This window comes from Temnothorax americanus, unplaced genomic scaffold (assembly GCF_048541705.1).
Source record: "Temnothorax americanus isolate GAGA-0224 unplaced genomic scaffold, ASM4854170v1 Scaffold111, whole genome shotgun sequence".
Classification (NCBI taxonomy): Eukaryota; Metazoa; Arthropoda; class Insecta; order Hymenoptera; family Formicidae; genus Temnothorax; species Temnothorax americanus.
The window spans coordinates 287,335-308,315 of NW_027509244.1; the positions used below are offsets into that span (position 1 = coordinate 287,335).

The 20,981-nt window shown below is 36.8% G+C and overlaps 2 protein-coding genes across 5 annotated transcripts in view; one reads left to right on the forward strand and one right to left on the reverse strand.

The window, feature by feature from the left end:
- Positions 1-20,981, reverse strand: part of Gga (ADP-ribosylation factor-binding protein Gga) — a 76,045-nt gene that overhangs the window by 29,272 nt on the left and 25,792 nt on the right. The gene's annotated exons all lie outside the window — the stretch shown is intronic.
- LOC143908687 (uncharacterized) lies at positions 15,204-18,669 on the forward strand. Its single transcript, XM_077426439.1, has one exon. It carries the CDS (start codon positions 15,510-15,512, stop codon positions 18,000-18,002), a length of 2,493 nt encoding a protein of 830 aa, XP_077282565.1. The 5' UTR covers positions 15,204-15,509; the 3' UTR covers positions 18,003-18,669.

The following is a 20,981-nucleotide window of genomic DNA, read 5'->3' on the forward strand; positions in this document are numbered from 1 at the left end:
TTTAATAAGCAATAGTAAATGGGGAACGGTGTCGAATGCTTTGCTAAAATCAAAAAGTATCATAATAGTGATAAGCCCTTCATCAATCCCCTGTTTTATATCATTACAGATACGTAGAAGTGCTGACTGCGTGTTATACCCCGGGCAATATGCAGACAGTCAACAATCTGTGAAGCAACTATCCTCTCTAATAGTTTAGACAGTTCCGGCAAATTCGCTATTGGTCTTGTATCCGACGGGGATAGCGGTGTACGAATTTTAGAGAGTGGGCAAATATATGCTCTCTTCCACTCAGACGGAAACAGAGATGCATCTAGCGATCGATTAAACAAAAAAGTGATGCATGTCGAGATAACGGGCCATGAGATACGCAGAACATAAAGCGGAATGCCATCGGAACCAGAGGCATAAGAGTGAATAGATTCAGCAGTAATAAGCTTAGAAACAGATCGAGGTGAGATAGAGGAGAAAACGAACTCTGGATAAGATGGACGATTAACTGAAGCAATAGCAGCGATGAAGTCAGAATATAAGCATGGAGAATGAGCATTGGAAACCGAAGCATAGTACAGGTTGAGCTGATCCGGTGTGAAGAAGTGTAGAGGAGAAGTAAGAGACGACTTGACAAGTCCAAGTCGAGCCAGTTCTCTCCACAGTTTTGCTGAATTCGTAATCTTAGCAAGAGAATTGTAATGAAATTCGCTCTTAGCACGCTTGATGTCAGAATTTAGCTGATTACGGAAAAGTCTGTAAGTAGCATAGCTTAAAAGACATTTAGAGGGAGAGGGAGAGGGAGAAGGAGAGAGGGGGAGAGGGAGAGAGAGAGAGAGAGAGAGAGAGAGAGAGAGAGAGAGAGAGAGAGGGGGAGAGGAGAGGGAGAGAGAAAAAGAGAGAGAGAGAAAGAGGGAGAGACTATTTGCGTGTCTTAATACACATGTTCTCCGGGGCGAAGCCCGGCGGGGCATGCTAGTGATACAAAAAATTGGGATTTTTATTTAAAAAAGACGGTTAATATGCATAAAAGTCAAACCTCACCGATGACTTTGACTTTCATGTATGACCCTGACCTTGACATGTATATGTTGTCAAGGTCATCATCCTGAGTAACCTTCAAAAGGTTTTAACCAGCGGTCGTTGTTTATTAAAAAGTTATCAAGGAAAGAAATTTGAGAATTATATAGCAGTTAGGCTGTTCTTCCGAAAATGTCCATGCTCCGATTTAGGTCAAACATTATAAATAGGTTTCTTTTACATAAAAAAGACATATACCAAAAGATTTTTAGCGACTCAAAAGTTAAGTAACTTTTTTAACATTTTTAACCTACTGCCTCCATGCATACACTTACAAGGGAACGGTCGGAAGTGTCCCTACCCGATTTAGATGCGCTTTGAATATGTTGTTCTCGCCTTTGGCTCGGGTGGCAAATTTCACACTCGTCTGAAAAACGCTGCTTTCTCCCCTTGGTACACAATATACTATAGTAGATGCTTACAACGTGACATTTTATGAGCAAAAAAGATTATAAATAGTCATTGGCAAGACTGGCAAAGAATTGAGTAAAAGCTGAATAAAAAATATAAACAAGCACAGTAACAACTGTGCCACAATCAACACGTAGCACTACGTTTATTAGAATAGAACATATATGGAAGAGGCATTAAACATCGAGTCTGTGTCCGACATCGTGCGAGAAAGAAACGATAATTGTGCGAGAGAGAAAGGTAGTGAAGCCTAATCGTCCGCAATGCATATACGCAATAGGCATTCATTCATCCATTCATTCATTCATCCATTCATTCATTTATTTATTAAATCCATTCATCCATTCACCCATTCATCCATTCATCCATTCATCCATCCATTCATTCATTTATTTATTAAATCCATTCATCCATTCACCCATTCATCCATTCATCCATCCATTCATTCATTTATTTATTAAATCCATTCATTAATTCATTCATTTATTTATTTATTAAATCCATTCACCCATTCATCCATTCATCCATTCATCCATTTATCCATTCATTCATTTATCCATTTATTCATTTATTTATTAAATCCATTCATCCATTCACCCATTCATCCATTCATCCATTCACCCATTCATTCATTCATTAATTTATTTATTAAATCCATTCATCAAATTCATCCATTCACCAATTCATCCATTCATCTATTCATCAATCCATTCATTCATTCATTCATTTATTTATTAAATCCGTTCATCCATTCACCCATTCATCCATTCATCCATTTATCCATTCATTCATTCATCCATTCATTCATTTATTTATTAAATACATTCATCCATTCACTCCATTCATCCATTCATCCATTTATCTATTCATTCATTCATTTATTTATTTATTAAATCCATTCATCCATTCACCCATTCATCCATTCATCCATTCATTTATTCATTCATTAATTTACTTATTTATTAAATCCATTCATTCATTCACCCATTCATCCATTCATCCATTTATTCATTCATTAATTTATTTATTAAATCCATTCATCAATTCATCCATTAACCCATTCATCCATTTATCCATTCATCAATCCATTCATTCATTCATTCATTTATTTATTTATTAAATCCATTCAACCATTCATCCATTCATCCATTTATCCATTTATCCATTCATTCATTCATCCATTCATTTATTTATTAAATTCATTCATCCATTCACCCATTCATCCATTCATCCATTCATCCATTCATTCATTTATTTATTTATTAAATCCATTCATCCATTCACTCATTTATTCATTATTCATTCATCCATTTATCCATTCATTCATTCATTTATGTATTTATTAAATCCATTTATCCATTTATATTCATTCATTTATTTATTTATGAAATTGCGAAAACCCATAGCTTACATCGAGAGAGAGATCTTTCAAAAACTATATAATAAAGTATATTTTTCTTTAATACTTTTCCAGAACAAACCCATATCGAAAAATTAACCACGAAAACATTTAGCTTACATCGAGAGAGAGCTTTCAAAAACTATATAATAAAGTATATTTTTCTTTAATACTTTTCGAGAAAAAGAAAACGTTGCATGAAAACGTTGCAAGAAAACGTTGCATGAAAACGTTGCAAGAAAACGTTGCAGTCGTACCCGCATACCCCCCGAGAAAGACGTAGTTCTACGTCAAAAATTATATTCAATATTCAATATCAAAGAAAAAAGTAACAAGCGTAAGAAACCAATAAAACTTAACAATAAAAATGCACTTACATATTCACAAAACGACAGCGTACAACACAGTTCTTTACACTTCAGACTTATTGATCTGAAATGCTTGCTTTTCGGAATTATGAAACAAACAAATAATATTCAAATGCGTGAATTTGGTTGTTGATTTTGTTGTGCCGTAACCGGGATAGTATATTAATAGTAGCGGTTAATGTGACGCACGTGTTCGTTCAGTTGCGACTGCCCGCCCGATCTTCAATTCGGCGGTATTTATAATGTCGGAGTCGACATTCCGTTGCTAGTCCAGGACTCTCAAAATAGCGTTAACCTATCGCTGTCAGCGCCTTGCGCTGGCCTTTGCATCAGCGCTTTCGGTCATCCTGGAGTTGAAATGAAAATTTTTAAGCGTACAGCGCAACTGAACAGAAATAACGCAACACCTACCTACAGCGCGACGCCTATACCACATATCATCTCGTCTTACCAAAAATCTAATGGTATCATAATAAAAATACACATAGATGTATTTGAGATTTGACGCTCTAAAATTTGCGTTGGAAAAGTTGTTATATTTGGCAAAAATAATAGGTGGAGGTGGGGTTAAATTAAAAAATGTGACAAATTTGAAAAATCTAATTACGCCATTGTAAAAAACACAAAAAACCATAAACATTTCGTACAAATGTTTTCGAAGATATTCGCTAAAAACTATAAAATCCGTTATTTTCAAGGAGTTGTTTCAACCCCTAAACGTCGAGATACGCAGCTAAAAAAAACCCGTGTCTAATGTTTTTTGATGCTCGACAACATATTCAAAGCGCATCCAAATCAGTCGTTATTTTTAAGGGGTTGTTTCAATCCCTAAACGTCGAGATACGCCGCAAAAAAAAAATACGAGTCTAATATTTTTTGATGCTCAACAACATATCCAAAGCGCATCCAAATCGGGTAGGGACACTTCCAACCGTTCCCTTGTTAGAACTAACTCAGTATATTACAAACCAAAACAGCTCGCAAGTAATGTAAACAACCGTAAAGTCATAACATAAACATCATTGGCAAAACTTCAAAAAATCAGTTTTTTTTTTATCTAAAAGAAACTTATTTACAAAGTTTGACCTAAATCATCTGAGCATGAACATTTTCGGAAGTTTCGCCAGTAGTTATTTTGAGTTTTGAAAGGCATAAACGACTAATATGTATATGAAAATAATACATATATGAACAAAAGAAAATCAAGTTTAAACAGTATTGTACTTTTCACGCAGAACGAAGTTTACCTCACCTCACCTCACCCCTCCTTACAGGGCGAAACGAAGTCTATCATTGTACGGTTCAGGTTTTCAACTTTCCACGCATAAGGAGGTCCACCTCCACCCCCTTCCTACTTGCGGGGGAGGGGCGTAGCCTCTAAAACGGCTAAAACCTCTTGAAAGTCACTCAGAATGATGATCTTGACAACGTATGTCAAGGTCAAAGACATTGGTGAGGTTTGACTTTTTATGCATATTTACCTCGGCTTCATGCTGTAGAAAAAATTTTTGTTGGCACTTGTCTGGAACGGAAGCAATGGAACGCGCAAAAAGAATCGCGAGAAAGACAATAGGTGTGATTGTGAACAGCATAAGCATGAAAAGGTACAAAATCAACTTTCCTGCTATTCTGAAACAATAATAAAGTGAAGGCTATTCGCCATATGTACAGGATGCCTCATTTTAAATGCCCCAGGCAAATGTCTCGAAAAAATATGGAAGATATGGAAAAACGTTTTAAACAAAAGTTGTAGGATATCAAGGAGTACAAATAAATTAATAAAATCAATTTTCGAAAAATCGATTTTTTTCAGGCCATCTAAAGGTCATCGTCATTTTGCTTCCTCACAGAAGAAACTTTGTTTTTTAAATTAGAATTGTATGATCTTTTTTTATATAATATGATTTTTCTAATTATTCTACATATAAAAGTATTACGGTAGAGTTATAAAAAAATTAATAGTTGAGATATTTTATATTTTATTCTGGCACATTTTGACATGAGGTATAAAATATCTCGTAAACTATTAATTTTTTTTAGTAATTGTACCTTAACACTTTTATGTACCGAATAATAAAAAGAATCAATTGGTTTAAAGAAAACACTTTGTTGCTTTGCAAAAAAATTATGTAATTTACAATATGCAACATCTTTTTTAAAAAATGGTTTTACCATTATTTGTTTTCCTTAATATCCTACAAATTTTATCTAAAACGTTTTTCCATATTCTCGATATTTTTCGAGATATTTGTCTGGGGCATTCAAAATGAGACACACTGTATATATGACGAATGCCCCCTACTTATTATTGTTGCCGAATAGCAGGAAAGTTGATCTTTTTTTTACCTTTTCAAGGTGATGCTGTTCACAATCACACCTATCGTCTTTCTCGCGTTTCTTTTTGCGCGTTCCAACGCTTCCGTTCCAGACAAGTGTCAACAAAAGCTCTTTCTCCGGCATGATTCTGAAACCGATATGAATGTTTCTGTCAAATTTCATCGAGCTGTGATGAGTTTTCCATTTGGGTCTACTTTTTGTATAATTAACTTGAGTCCTATTGGGTCCAACACAAGTTCCAGACCCAAAATCTAATAAGATCATCGTAGCCCCCTCCAAACTATGCAACTTTCGTCGGAAACATTTTTGTCTATGATGAATCACAGAAGAGATATTAAAATGCATTATTTAAAATGCAATGGGACACCCTGATATGTATGTACGTAAATGTATGCACGTAAATAAAGCTTGTGTTAATCGTATTTTTCCTAATGGTTATAAGCACTTACTTTTCCTTTCAGCTTCTCATACACACGTACAAATAAAAAATACATTTATAAATATCAAAAACTATAACACATATCAATCATCAGAATAATAAATTTCTTTCGCCAGTATATAGAATAACAATTAAAGTAATTTAAATCGACCTGACTGGCAATGTATATAACGTCTTTCCGACATGAACATTGAAAAACTGTGAGCCAACTTGGTTTGTCGGATTCACACAACACTTTTTTCAGATCAATATCGAAACATTATTAATTTTGACCATGGTTTTGGTCAGTTGATGTAATTTCTAAATTAAATAGTTTTTAATTTTATTGCGAAAAATATTCTGTTTATTATACACCGTCGACCTAGTAATCGGTGCTCCATCTTACAGTTATTATTGCGATAAATATTACCACAGCCCCAGTGGTCGAATTGGCACGACACCCGCACGGTATACGGGAGGTTCCAGGTTCAAACCCTGGCTGGGGTAATATTTTTCGCAATAAAATTAAAAACTATTTAATTTAGAAATTACATCAACTGACCAAAACCATGGTCAAAATTAATAATGTCTCGATATTGATCTGAAAAAAGTGCTGTGTGAATCCGACAAACCAAGTTGGCTCACAGTTTTTCAATGTTCATATCGGAAAGACGTTATATACATTGCCAGTCAGGTCGATTTAAATTACTTTAATACATATCAATCATGTTATAAATATCAAGTACTATAACATATCGGCTAAGTGCATATCATCTAGAATCTCACGGCTTAACTAAAAGAGACTGCTTTAGAACATCACTCAAATGATGCTAAAATTCAACATTTCAAATGGTTGTAGCAAAAAAAACTAATCATTTTCAAACTTTGTGCCTATGAAGACTTTTAATCAATGAGTCACAAACTATATAACACACTACAGTTTTAGTCAATTTCACTGAGAGCCAAAACACTTAAGGTTTGTGCGGAGTCCTTTATTCTTTTTATATATATAGATAAATATGTATAAATCAAGTTAAAACTAATTTAAGACTACATATAGCTGCACTAGTTCAGCAATGGAAAACAGACACACGATCTAATAAGGAGAAAACACGGTTACTTAATCACATTTTGTTCCCTTTGTACGTAGCGAATCTATATGAAAAATAAATCCATCCACGTTTGAGCGTTTCGCCCAATGCGCTTTGTGAATAGTATTTTTTATACTCGAAATTTGCAATAATCGGTAGTGTAAGTTACAAGACATAAAAAAAAACACGTTATCGACCAGTGCCATAGTCAACAAGCGCAAGAATAGTAATAGCGGGGACCCAGGATCGAAATCTATGCTGTTTTATTACTTTATTTTGTTATTTTGGTAAATATACAGAAAGAGGGCAACCTCATGTATGACCCTGACCTTGACATGTATATGTTGTCAAGATAATCATCCTGAGTGACTTTCAAAAGGTTTTAGCCGGCGTCCGTTGTTTATTAAAAAGTGAAATTATGAACAAAAAAGTTTGAAAAGTATAACAGTTTGTGTCAGTGCTAAGGGAAGTAATTTACTGATATATGTGTATAGACAGTATACATGTTGGCGGGAAAGGGGCGTAGCCCCGCAGGCAGCGGTAGAGGGTGGACCTTGATTTGCATGGAAAGTTAAAAATCTGAATCGTACAATGATAGACCTTGTTTTGCCTTATAAGCAGGCTGGGGTGGGTGTGAACCTCGCTTCAATCTAATCAAAGATCTATCATTGTACGGTTTAGGTTTTCAACGTTTCACGCGAACCGAGGTCCATCCCCACCTACCCCCGCCTGTATGTGTAACCTATACACATATATCAATAAATTACTTCCCTAATACAATCTGTTATATTTTTTGTTACATTTGTTAATAACTTTTTAATAAACAACTGCTGGCTGTAACCTTCTAAAGGTCACTCAGGAAGGTGACATTCACACCATATATCAAGGTCAAGGTCATACATGAGGTTGCCCTCTTTCTGTATAATTACTGTTATTTTTATTTTTTTTATCATTTAATATGTACACGTTTTATATTTATTACGTATGTAGAAATAAATATTTGGCACATATTTAGCTCTGCATAAAACAATGTTCAAATAAATAAAATATTTTTACAGAAAAATATTTGTACTTTTACTTTTAAATTTTTACATATTTTCTGTATACCTTTAATAAATAATGTGATAATGTTAGAATACAAACATGTTTCATGTAAAGACCATTCTAACGCAGATAAAAAATTTAAAAAAGAAAGCAAAGGCCCAAGGAGCGCCAATGCGCGTATAATGCGCTTTGAATGTACATTAAACTTTGCATTAAATGCGGGTCGTAAATGCACATTTAAAGCGCATATTTGTAAAAAGTGCACCTACGCTCATTGATCGAGAAGCTCAATCGGACAACCAGTGACCTCTGTACTATATTGGAATGCTCACTATAATGTTTAGAGGCCGGACACAAAGAAAAAAGGGATAGGTTGCTCAGTGTCCACTGTATCCAGACAGAGAAAGAAATGGACGTTGAGCAACCTATCGCTTTTTTTCTTCGTGCTTGACTTCTAAGCATTGCTGTGAGCATATTTTAGTACAACTATCACAGAAGAAAAAAAACATTCTTATTTAGAGAATATCTTTATTTTTAACATGTAAATCTTGAGATTATATAGCGTAAAACAAAGATAAATTATTCGCATCAAAGCATTATATATAATTCAATAAAGAAAAATATATTATTAAAAAATAATTGTTATTGATGAGGTTTTAAACCCAAATCTGTTTTTTACATCACAGGGAGATCTGCTTATATACGCGGCTAGATGTATTTTAAATACGAGAAAGCTCTTCTCGCCATGCGCCGCCTAGTAGTGTAGTTTTGAACTACTGTCGTAAAATGTGCGGATGCGTTTTACGGATGTGAGTGACGTAGTCGCCACAATGTTTACTTCTTCCTATCTCTTCTTCTTCATTGTAACATAATAAAATTGAATCAACATTATTTGTGTTTACGTAGACGTAGAATATTGAATTTTAAAATAAGATTAACTCTCTTTATCGTTATAATACAAATTCTTGGTTTGAAAGTACTGTTATTCTCTATCCAATATTTTTTGCTTTCCATTAATAAAAATTATTTTTGAATAATAAGAATATATTTTTCTTTATTGAATTATATATAATGCTTTGATGCAAGTAATTTAGCTTTGTTTAACGCTTTATAATCTCGTTTTAAGAATTACATGTCAAAGATAAAGATATTCTCTAAACAAGAATGTTCTTTTATCTGTGTAGAGTTCACTACGGACAACCGAAGCTCCACCAACTTGCTTACCCTATAGAGGATCTAAGAGTCTACATGTGCATCTACACATTGATGCCTTAAACGCAGAAATAAGAACAAAGATAGTTAGTAGAACTATTTACTTAAAATTCAATTTATATATTTAAAAATTTAAATAAAATGTTTCATATTGAGTCAGAAGCTTATTTAAATATTTTATAAAACCTGTCATTTATAAATTGAATGCTCAATTTGCATTAATTACGCATTCAAATGCGCATATTTTGAACACACAATTAACATTTTTGAAGCCAATGCAATTGTACGCGCATTAAAAGCACGTTATACGCGCATTAGCGCTCCTAGGGGGACTAATAATTGTGATGAAAAGATAAAGAAAGTGAGGTTGGGAGAGGGAATAAGAGAAGTGTAGGGGACGGAAAAAATTAACGGAAGATCGCGGATGCGGTTTTTAATGCCGGTGATATACAGATATACAGATATCGCGGAGTCGCTGGGTACGTACAATAGATCGCGGACGCGGTTACAAGGGCGGTGACGTAAAGATATCGCGGAGTTTACGGACGTCGGTAAAGCGATGATATACGGAGATCGCGGAGTTTCACGGATCGGCGGGCGCGCGGACTCGCTGAAGTGCGGTGTACGATTTCGGCGCGGGTGACGCGGAATCACAGGCTTGGATAGCGGCGGCAGTGAGCGCGTAAGGCGTTGGATCGGGATGGGACGCGATATCGAGCGGCTAAAACCCTTAGCGGAGATAGAGAAGTACTCTCTATCTCCTGGCGCACCGATTCGTGTAAGCGGGAGATGGCACCGAGTGGCCAAGACCCTTGGCGAGTAAGAGAAGAACTCTCTTACCCTGGTTCACTCCGGTGTCACAGGTGTTCGTATGGAAGTTCGAGTCAACCGCCTAGATGCTTCACTCGGCAGAGGCAGAGAACACTCTCTAGCTCCTGGTTGTTCGACTATGGGATTTCGGGATCCGTGAGTAGCGGAGAATCGGTTGGATCGGTTTGCTAGCTCACGGCGGAATCTAAAACTTAGCAACATTGCTCGGTTTATATACGCCCGCGACGGCGTGTTGGCGTGGCGGGGGTATCCGCGACGGCAATCGCGCGCGCCGGGATGGAGCGGCGGAGCGTTCGGGAAGTACGGCGTCCCAACGCCGCGATTGCGTTCGGCGGCTCTCGGCCGTTTTCGGCACCGCTCGGCGCTCCGAGTCGGTTGCCACGCTAAGTCCGTTTGTAGACTGATACGCGCGATGGATAGTTTAAGAAAGGGCACATCGTGCCTTGTCTCGCCCGGCGGGTGTTCGGCCAGGCGGCATCCGGCTGATGTTCGCCGGGAATGATGCGTTTCGGGGCGCATCGTTACAAAGAGGACGAAAGCGAGGAAGAGACATCAGAGAAAGAAGGGATAGAAGCTCAAATTCTAAAGATTTCGTGCATAAACCAAATAAAGGACTCAAAGAGAAAAGGTCGTTAAATTAAATTAAATTAAAACTCAAATTTGGAAAGAAGTGGTAAGAAGTATTTTGCGATTTAGACATCTGTTCGGAGGCCAACGTTATTGGATTTAAAGAATACTGTAAACTCGCTAAGACATCGAATCCATCACTCAAGCCTTCTAACGATCACTTAAGAGGCTTTGGAGGAGGCAGTTTCAAGATCGACAAAGCTGAAACAAACCAAGCTCTTATTCAGGATAGGCTAGAAGCAGATCATCAAAAAGCACAAGTTAGTTTTCCAGGGATACGGATTAATACATGGAGAAGTGGAGTTGGAGGTAGACGACAAAATAAAACCGGTAGTGCAACGGGCACAAAGAATTCTAATCTGTATGTATATTTTGTTAAAGATAAAGACAACGTAGTAGCAGATACCCTTTCAAGGGCTTCAGTGAGGAGCGATATGATTCCAAGAAGATACAGAACAACAACATTTTCGAAATCGAGAAGGATAACAAAGTTTGCAAAATGATAGAGAAAATCAACATTCATAGATTCTTGCGTATTGTGCCGGAACGTGTGGACTACATTAGAGACGCAACGAGAAAAGATAGCACCATGCAGCGGCTTAGCCGCCATGATCAGTCATATACATCATAAGTGCTGGTCTACAACCTTGCTTTAAGGCTCCTGGTCCCTGAGCCGAGAACTCCGCGTTGACGGTGGCAACGTACCGTCGCGGTAGAAATAAGAACTCTCTCCAATGGAGAATAAGCGAAAAATGTTGAGAATTGACACGTTGAGATTTCTTGCGTCGTATTTCCAAATAAAAAGATATTTGCTTAAAATAACATTAGATCACTTCAGGATACTTTAAAAATACTTCGAGTTGAAGTTAAATCTACCCCTTTCCCTTGACAGTTAATAAACAGCCGTAAAATGAATGTAATATTAAATCTAGTCATGCGCCTGCGCACACGCCTGCCTGCATCGTATCACATTCGTTTTACGGCTGTTTATTAACTGTCAAGGGAAAGAGGTAAATTTAACTTCAACTCGAAGTATTTTCGAAGTGTGCTGAAGTGATCTGTAGTGTTATTTTAAGCAAATATCTTTTAATTTGGAAATACGACGCAAGAATTTTCAACGTGTCATTTCTCGCTTTTTTCTCACATTCCAACATGGCCGCGACGAGTACCCAGGAGCCTTAGAGTATTTAAGCTCTAAGCCGTAAGAAATTGACCAATCACAGTGGAATGTGAGGAGAATACTCGACTGTGATTGGTCAATTTCTTATGGCTTAGAGCTTAAATACCCTTTAAGGGGATCCTATAGTGGAGGCCAAACTTCCTCAACGTCGGTAAAGTCAACATTTCTAAACCTGTTTTCTATGTTATATATCTATATCTGTCCTTATCTAACGAGAGGCATCTGTCTTTGTTCGATTGCTGCGCCAACTCTCGCTACACGCAATACTGCTCTTCCATGTCATCATTGCTAGTGCACGTTTGCAATAATGCTTTTTCACAGATAACTTTTTTGTTTAGACTCTAAACCTAATTTTGACAACGGTATCGTATTTTTGGATGTAATCCGCTGGCCACACCAGTCTTTTTGTAACAATACATTGTAAAATTTTTATATAAAACGAATGTTTTTGCAAGTTGACACATTGTTATATGCAGTTCCTAAAATTATTTTTATTCTCGGTATAAAATCACGTGGTGTGGCCTTTATTTCCGAATATGCTTCAACTTTGGAGAAGGATTTTTCAATCCGTAAAGCCAAAAAAAAAGATATCTGTGCAAAACAAACTGTCGGTATTACAGACGGGTATAGAATCCCCTTAAAGCAAGGTGTAAATCATCATTAATGGGTTGGCCCAAGTACATTCAGGACGTGTACGAAGACTGCAAAATTTACTTCAAGTACAAGGATGAATTAGCTACACAAGATGATCTGGTCTTTAGAAACGACAAAATCGTCATACCATTCTAATTAAAGAAAACTATAAAACTATGGTGGACAAAGTACACATCGCCCATACCGGCGTGGAAGCTACGCTAAACCTAGCCAGAGAAAAAATATTTTAGCCGAGCATGTCGGAGCAAATCAAGCAAAAGGTACAACACTGCGAGGTTTGCATGGAATTTAGGGATTCACAACAAATCGACCTATGCAGTTACACGAGATTCCGCATTATCCGTTCCAATATGCATCTATGGATGTGTTCTTCGCGGAATATAAAAGAAAGAAGAAGAAATTCCTTATTACAGTCAACCATTATTCTGATTTCTTTGAGCTGGACATCCTATCAGACATATCAGCGGAAACACAAGTTTACACCTGTAAGAAGACATTCAACAGACATGGAACACCACTTAGAGTATGTAGCGATAACGGCACCAACTTCGAAAACAAGCTGATGTGAAATCTGGGACAAGCTTGGGGCTTCGAGTTAGTGACTTCCGCTCCAAAACATCAGCAGGGCAATGGTAAATCAGAGGCCACTGTAAAAATTGCAAAAAAGTTAGTAAAGAAAGCAGAACAAAGCGGTCAGGATTGGTGGCACATGCTGCTGCATCTGTAGAGAAACACGCCCAATAAGATAGGATCAAGCCCAGTACAAAGACTCTATTCCAGAAGAACACGTTCAGGAGTACACAGTTCCATCAATAATCTTCAGCCAAAAGTGGTAGCTGATGTACCTACAAAGATAGAGTTAAACAAGAGGAGAAGCAAATTCTATTATGATACAAAATCGAGGAATCTTCCGGAACTTGAAATAGGTCAACCTATTGCTATACAACTCCACCACGATAGAAGTAACGCTTGGGACCAAGAAACAATTGAGAATAAACTAAACAAAAGAGACTATATAGTAGAGGTAAACGGCGCAAGATATTGAAGAAACTTGGTACACATCAGACCGTTTTCCAAGGAGAACCATACCGAGATGCCGGCTGAGTTAAAGGACGGGTCAAAGACGGTGAATACAGCAGCTAAAAATCACAGATCAGAATCTCCAAAGGATGCGTCAATAGACATCGGATCATAATCTCAGAGGAGATACGTGAAACAGGAGATGTCTAACGAAGAGGAATACGGACAACTTTCGGATAAGACAATCAAAAATCAGGAAGAAGATAAGCAGGAGGATCATTTAAGTATTTCACCGGAGAAAGAAGCAAAAGGCCCGCAAGCCGATATTAGACCAAAGAGAATTCGCAGATCTCCGAAAAGTTTAGAAGATTATATACTATATAAATAGACAGTAATCTCAAGTCAGCTTTTCTTTGAATATTTTATCACTTTATTTAGTTTAAAGATCTCGTTTTTTACTTTATCCTATATTAATTATAGCATAATCATGTACTTCTTTTAAAAATTAAAAGCAATAATAATATGCGTAAAAAAAGAGATGTTAGGGTGGTACGCTTGGCCAAGAGGCGCGAAAAAAGACGCGAGCGGAGATCACGAAATTGCACAACTGAGTCAAATATATCGAGTAAGCATATCCTGATTGCATAGTAATTATTTATCCTAGGCACTATAAAACAGTTCTAATGGTTAGAAAATTGTCAGGAAGACAGTAATTAATTGTAAGTTTTAATTATACATTTTCCAACGTTTATATTGACTTTGCACATTGAATCGGATATACGTAGTCTGTTTAAAAAATAATGACTCTAAATTTTTTTTCTCAACATAGCAACTAATAACATTGTCAAAACAAAACTGCAGTGGATCGAAAGCTACATTTACACTCTATTTTCAGTTAAAATTTCAAGTCGATAATAATAACATTTGTAATTCTGCAATCATTTGTATAACAGTATGTTTGAGTGACGCGTCACGAAAATGGAACACAAGAAAATCGAGCAACGTTATGCGAAGTTTGACACAGCAAATTCTGTGTCAAAGGAGGAGTGTCAATAAAGCCGTTTTTTTGGCTACGTCAGAATCGCTCCAAACTGTGGAATTTTTTTTCATACTGAGCTCACAACAGTCACAACTTCCTAGAACCGTTTGCTGTCCGAGCAATTAGAGGCTGAGAATGGGCAACTTAAAATCTCAAAAATCAATGAAGTTTTTCACATAGTGGTAATGCCGGCTTTATTTCAGCATATCACTGTTGGGAGGGAGGGAGAGAAGGAGGGAGAGGAAAGCAAAAGAAAAGTGGAAGAGAGAGATAGGAAAAGGGAGGAAAGAGAGGCAGAGAGAAGAAGAAGGTGGCAAAGGGAGGGAGAGGGAGGCAGACCTGGTCCCTCCGGTATGGTTCCCGTCATTCTCTCTCTCTCTCTCTCTCTCTCTCTCTCTCTCTCTCTCTCTCTCTCTCTCTCTCTCTCTCTTTCTCTCTCTCCTCTCCCTCTCTCTCTCCCCCCTCCCCTCTCTCTCTCTCTCTCCTCTCTTCTCTCTCTCTCTCTCTCTCTCAGCAGAAGCAGACGTGTGAAACATCGCTCCGTAAAAGTGTTAATTTTTGGGTGGTTTAGAAGTGAGGAAGAGTGTTAAAAAGTTGTGTAACGAATATCTTCATAGACCGGGGGTAGCCATGAGTGTTATCTAGCCGGAATATGTTGATACATAGACACGAGAACTGCATTTCGTACAGAGGTCATCGAAGCCTCGTACGACAGGTAGACATCGGCGACGAACACAAAACGCTGACGTGTGAAAGTGACGTGTTATAGTGACGAGTCAATTAACTGTCTCTGCCGATATTAGCAGAATGAACGAGGAATACGCCGAGTATCGATGCTCGGCATGTAAGAAGGCGATTAAGAGCAGAGCCGTTAAATGTAAAATTTGCCCAAAGCTTTTTTACCATCCGGGATGTGTAAATAAGCATAAAATTATCGATAGAAACCAAGAGTACGTGCCGTGTAAAGGCCCATTTGAGGAATTCGTAATTGATAGTGAGAAGGTGCCGGCGGCAGGGAGAGACAGGACAGGAGCGTTCACAACATCGAGCAGTGGAAGTAAAGGATCAAGCATGGATATAAAAGTTGACTGGATTATAAGAACTGTCAAAGAAATAAAAGATGAAACGCTGCGTAAAAATGAAATTAAAATAATGATTAAGGAGGTAGTTCATGAAAAATTAAGTAATGTTAAACAAGAGCTGGAAAACTTGAAGAAAATAATACAGGGAATAGAGTATGGATCGAAGGCAGGAACGCAAAGAAGCTACAGTAAAGCGGGTAAAGAAAAGAAGAAAGAAAGTCTTATAATTGTTAAGCCGAAAGTGCAACAGGAGAGTGAAGACACGAAAAAAGTGATTAAGGAAAAGGTAGATATAAAGAATATGGCAATAAGAATAACGAAATTAAAAAAAGGAAGCAAAGGAGTAGTAATCATGGGATGTGAAACTGGAGAGGAAGTAAAAAAGCTGAAAGAGACAGTTCAGGCTAAATTGGGAGAGAATTATAAAGTAACGGAGTCATCTAAGTCAAAACCAAAGGTGAAAGTTATTAATATAAATATAGAAGAGATGAACTTAGATGATAATAAACTTATAAGTACGATAAAGAAGCAAAATAAAATAGATACAGTAAATATGCGAATTGTGAAGAGAATGGTCAAAGTAAAGAATGATCAAAGAAGAAGAAATGAAGAAGGATCAATAATAGTGGAAGTAGATGAAGAAACACATGAGATGATATTGCAGAAAGCAAAACTAAATGTAGGATGGAAAAAGTGTCCTGCATTTGATCACATCAGTGTCAAAAGATGTTTCAAGTGCTGGGGATATTTTCATATCGCGAAAAATTGTAAGAGAGAAGAAACATGCTACAAATGCGCGGGGAATCATAACTCGCGTGTTTGTACAGCGACGGAGAAAAAGTGTGTGAACTGTATGTTCAAAAATCAAACATACAATTTGAAGATAAATGACGACCATGAAGCTATTAGCCGGGAATGTCCGACCTTTATAAGAGCGTTACAGGAAGAGAAGAGGAGAGCAGGCTGGGAAGAGGAATGCATGGTAATAGGAGATTTTAATATAGATCTTAGGACGGACTCGTTTTATGCGAAGAAACTGCAAACGACAATGTTAAGTCTGGGTATGAAGCAGTGTGTAAATGAACCGACGAGAATCACGAAAGACAGTCAAACAATTATAGATCTAATCTTTGCTAATAATAATAAAACAGTGCAAGTAATTCATGAACCTAAAATTACGGACCATGCGTGGCTGGAAGTTGAGTTGAGTGTGAATAAAAGTGAAAGTAAATATAGAGAATTTAGCGCTAGGAATTACAAAGAGTTTGATGAAGAAGAATTTGTTATGTTAATAAAAAATAAATTACAGGAAAGTCAGGGTTGGCAGTGTGTATGTATGGGTGTGAGTGAGAGAGCAGAAAAATTTGTCAATAGTATAGTAGACGCGTTAGATATAATGGCACCGAAGAGAAAATCTAGAATTCCGAAAGTGTGGGAAGGGAAAAAATGGTTCTCAGATGAAATAAGAGAAGCTGCGGATAGGAGGGATGAGGCATTTAGGCAAGCAATGTATGCCAATACAGAACAAAGCTGGTTGCAATTTAAAGTTAATAGAAATGCAGTAGTAAAATTAATTAGGATGAAAAAGAAAGAATATTATGAAAATATGATAGATTTTAATAAGGAAAATCCTACGACTATGTGGAAAACTTTAAAAGAAATTATTAGAGGCAAGCCAGTATATGCAAAAAAAATAGAAGATATAGATTTTGAAATATTAGATAACATAGATTATAGTACAACAAGGTGCAATATAGCGGATAAATTTAACTTATATTATATACAGAGTATTAATAGTATAATAAAATCTATAATCGAGGATAAGCCTACAGGCGCAGGTAAAAGAATTATTTATGCTATAGAAAATATGGAAACTATGGAAAATTTTGAGAATATCACGATAGAACAGCTAGAGAAAATTGTTAAGGGACTGCCACAAAAGAAAGGTACGGAAGAGGGAATAACTAGCGATATATTAAAAGCAACGTTTTGCGTAATAAAAGAGGAATTTGTTGATATAATAAATAACTCTCTGAGAGATGGTTACTGTCCAGAAAGTTGGAAAACGTCTACAATAATACCGATTCCAAAAGTAGATAAAGCCAAGAAGGCGAGTGAATTTAGGCCTATTAATGTGTTACCTATATTTGAGAAAGTGCTAGAATTAGTAGTAAAAGAGCAAATTGAATTATATTTAGAAAATAATAGTATTATATAACTGAACATCAATCGGGCTTTAGAAAACACTATTCATGTGAAACAGCGATACAAACTGTTATAGACGAATGGAAACTGATAGTTAGTGAAGGGAGAATGGTGGGGGTAATTTTCATGGATCTGAAGCGAGCGTTTGAAACAGTAGATAGGGAAAGATTACTAGGAAAATTATATCAATATGGAATCAGAGGTAAGGTTCTTGAATGGTTTAATTCATATCTAACGAATAGAACTCAGAAGGTGAGATTTAATAATAAATGGTCAAAATTAATGGCAACGGAATATGGAGTTCCACAGGGATCTGTATTGGGACCTTTGTTATTTATACTTTACATAAATGATATAATCAAAGTCTGTCCAGAAGAGTGTAAGATAAAAATGTTTGCCGATGATACTTTAATATATGTAGAGGGAGAAAGTAGCGCAGAACTAGAAAGGAAAATGAATTCGATGTTTGTTATAGTAGAGAGAGAGAGAGAGAGAGAGAGAGAGAGAGAGAGAGAGAGAGAGAGAGAGAAAAGTGGATGAATATAAATAAGTTAAAAATGAATGCAGGGAAAACGAAATATATGATAATTAGAAATGTAAGAAAAGAGCTAAGAGGTAATATTATGTTGACATGCTTAGATGGAACTGAGATAGAGCGTGTCAAAATGATGAAATACCTAGGTATAATGATTGACGATAGGCTTAAATTTAGAGATCACTGTGATTATATGCTAAAGAAAATAGGAAAAAAAACGAGTTTTCTTAATAGAATAGGTAGTTATGTATCGGCTTATACCAGATGCACGATATATAAGACAATCATAGCTCCTCATTTTGAGTATTGTGCAACGTTATTAATTGACATGAGTGAAACGGAACTAACCAGGCTGCAAAAAGCGCAAAATCGAGCTATGAGAGTCATACTGCAATGCAATAGATATACCAAAGTGGAGCATATGCTGCAAGCGCTGCAGTTTATGTCCATAAGACAGAGGCTATATTATAATGTGTGTACATTTATCTTTAAAGCGGTGAACAACATGCTACCGGAACAATTAAAAGACCGTCTAGAATTAGTGGGGAAAAACACTGATAGGCAAACCAGACAAACCGGCGATATAGCAATAGTGTTTCGTAGGACGAGAAATGCGCAAAAAAGTATGTTCTATGAAGGAGTAAAAATGTATAATGCACTGCCAGCCGAAATTAAAAGATGCGAAGAACTAAAAATGTTCAAACGTGTGCTAAAAGAGTACGTTCTGTTGTATGTATAAATATGTAGTATGTAAAAATAGCTGAGAAAGCTAATAAAGGTCATTCATTCTCTCTCTCTCTCTCTCTCTCTCTCTCTCTCTCTCTCTCTCTCTCTCTCTCTCTCTCTCTCTCTCTCTCTCTCTCAGCAGAAGCAGACGTGTGAAACATCGCTCCGTAAAAGTGTTAATTTTTGGGTAGTTTAGAAGTGAGGGAAAGTGTTAAAAAGTTGTGTAACGAATATCTTCATAGACCGGGGGTAGCCATGAGTGTTATCTAGCCGGAATATGTTGATACATAGACGCGAGAACTGCATTTCGTACAGAGGTCATCGAAGCCTCGTACGACAGGTAGACATCGGCGACGAACACAAAACGCTGACGTGTGAAAGTGACGTGTTAAAGTGACGAGTCAATTAACTGTCTCTGCCGATATTAGCAGAATGAACGAGGAATACGCCGAGTATCGATGCTCGGCATGTAAGAAGGCGATAAAAACGGAGGTGATAGCATGCAAGTCCTGTACTAAGCTTTTTTACCATCCAGGTTGTGTATCTAAGCACAAAATTTATGATAGAAACCGCGATTTGGTGTCGTGTCCTGGCCCATTCGAAAAGTTAATTATTAGTGATGGTGATAAAGTAGCTGATATAAATAAAACAGTGGCAGCAGCAGGAAGAGCAACGGCACCTGCAAAAATGAGTCCGGCGCCAAGCAGCGGGAATAAAGTAGCAGCCGCGAGTAGAACAGAAGATATTGATAGAAAAATAGATTGGCTTGTAAAAACAGTGAAAGAATTAAAAGATGAGGCAGCATGTAAAAAGGACATCAAGTCAATGATAAAAGAAATAGTCCGTGAGGAGATGAAAGGCATTAAACAGGCATTAATAGAAGAATTGAGAAAAATGTTGACGCAAGAGGCATATGGACCGTCAAGTGGAGCAACAAGAAAATATAGCGATGTGATTAAAGAAAGGAAGGAAGAAAATATCTTGATTATAAAACCAAAAGTACAACAAGAGAGTGAAATTACGAAGAAAACAATTAAAGATAAAATTGATATAACCAAGATGGAAATAGGAATTACCAAATTAAGAAAGGGAAGTAAAGGGACAGTGATCTTAGGATGTGAGACGGAAGAAGAGAAGGATAAGCTAAAGATGACGGTACAAGCGGCAATGGGCGAGGAGGTCAAGGTCTCTGAGCCACAGAAGAGGAAACCAAAGATTAAAATAATTAATGTTGGTGGAGAAGAAATGAAAATGGAGGATGATAAACTGATAGATACATTCAAGAAGCAGAATAGAATTGGCGAAGAATCCTGTATGCACCTAGTGAAGAAAATATTAAGAGGAAAAAATAAGGATACTGAGCAAGGATCCGTAATAATTGAAGTGGATGAAAGCACTCATAATTCACTAATAAACAGAGGAAAAATAAATTTAGGATGGCGAAAGTGTCCTATATTTAATTATATTAGTGTTAGAAAATGTTTTAAATGCTGGGGCTATTACCATATTGCCAAGAATTGCACGAGACAGGAAACATGCTATAAATGTGCAGGAAATCATAAGGCGAATGAATGTACGACGGCGAAGAAGAGGTGTGTAAACTGTACCTATAAAAATCAGACGTACAACTTGAAGATAAATGTTGAACACGAGGCGCTGGATTCGGAATGTCCGACATTTAAGAAAGTATTGGAGGAAGAGAAAAAAAGAGCCGGCTGGGAAGATGCAAAA

What these genes read in the sequence shown, in the direction of transcription:
- LOC143908687 (XM_077426439.1), top strand. Translation starts at nt 15,510, where the DNA reads ATGAACGAGGAATACGCCGAGTATCGATGCTCGGCATGTAAGAAGGCG.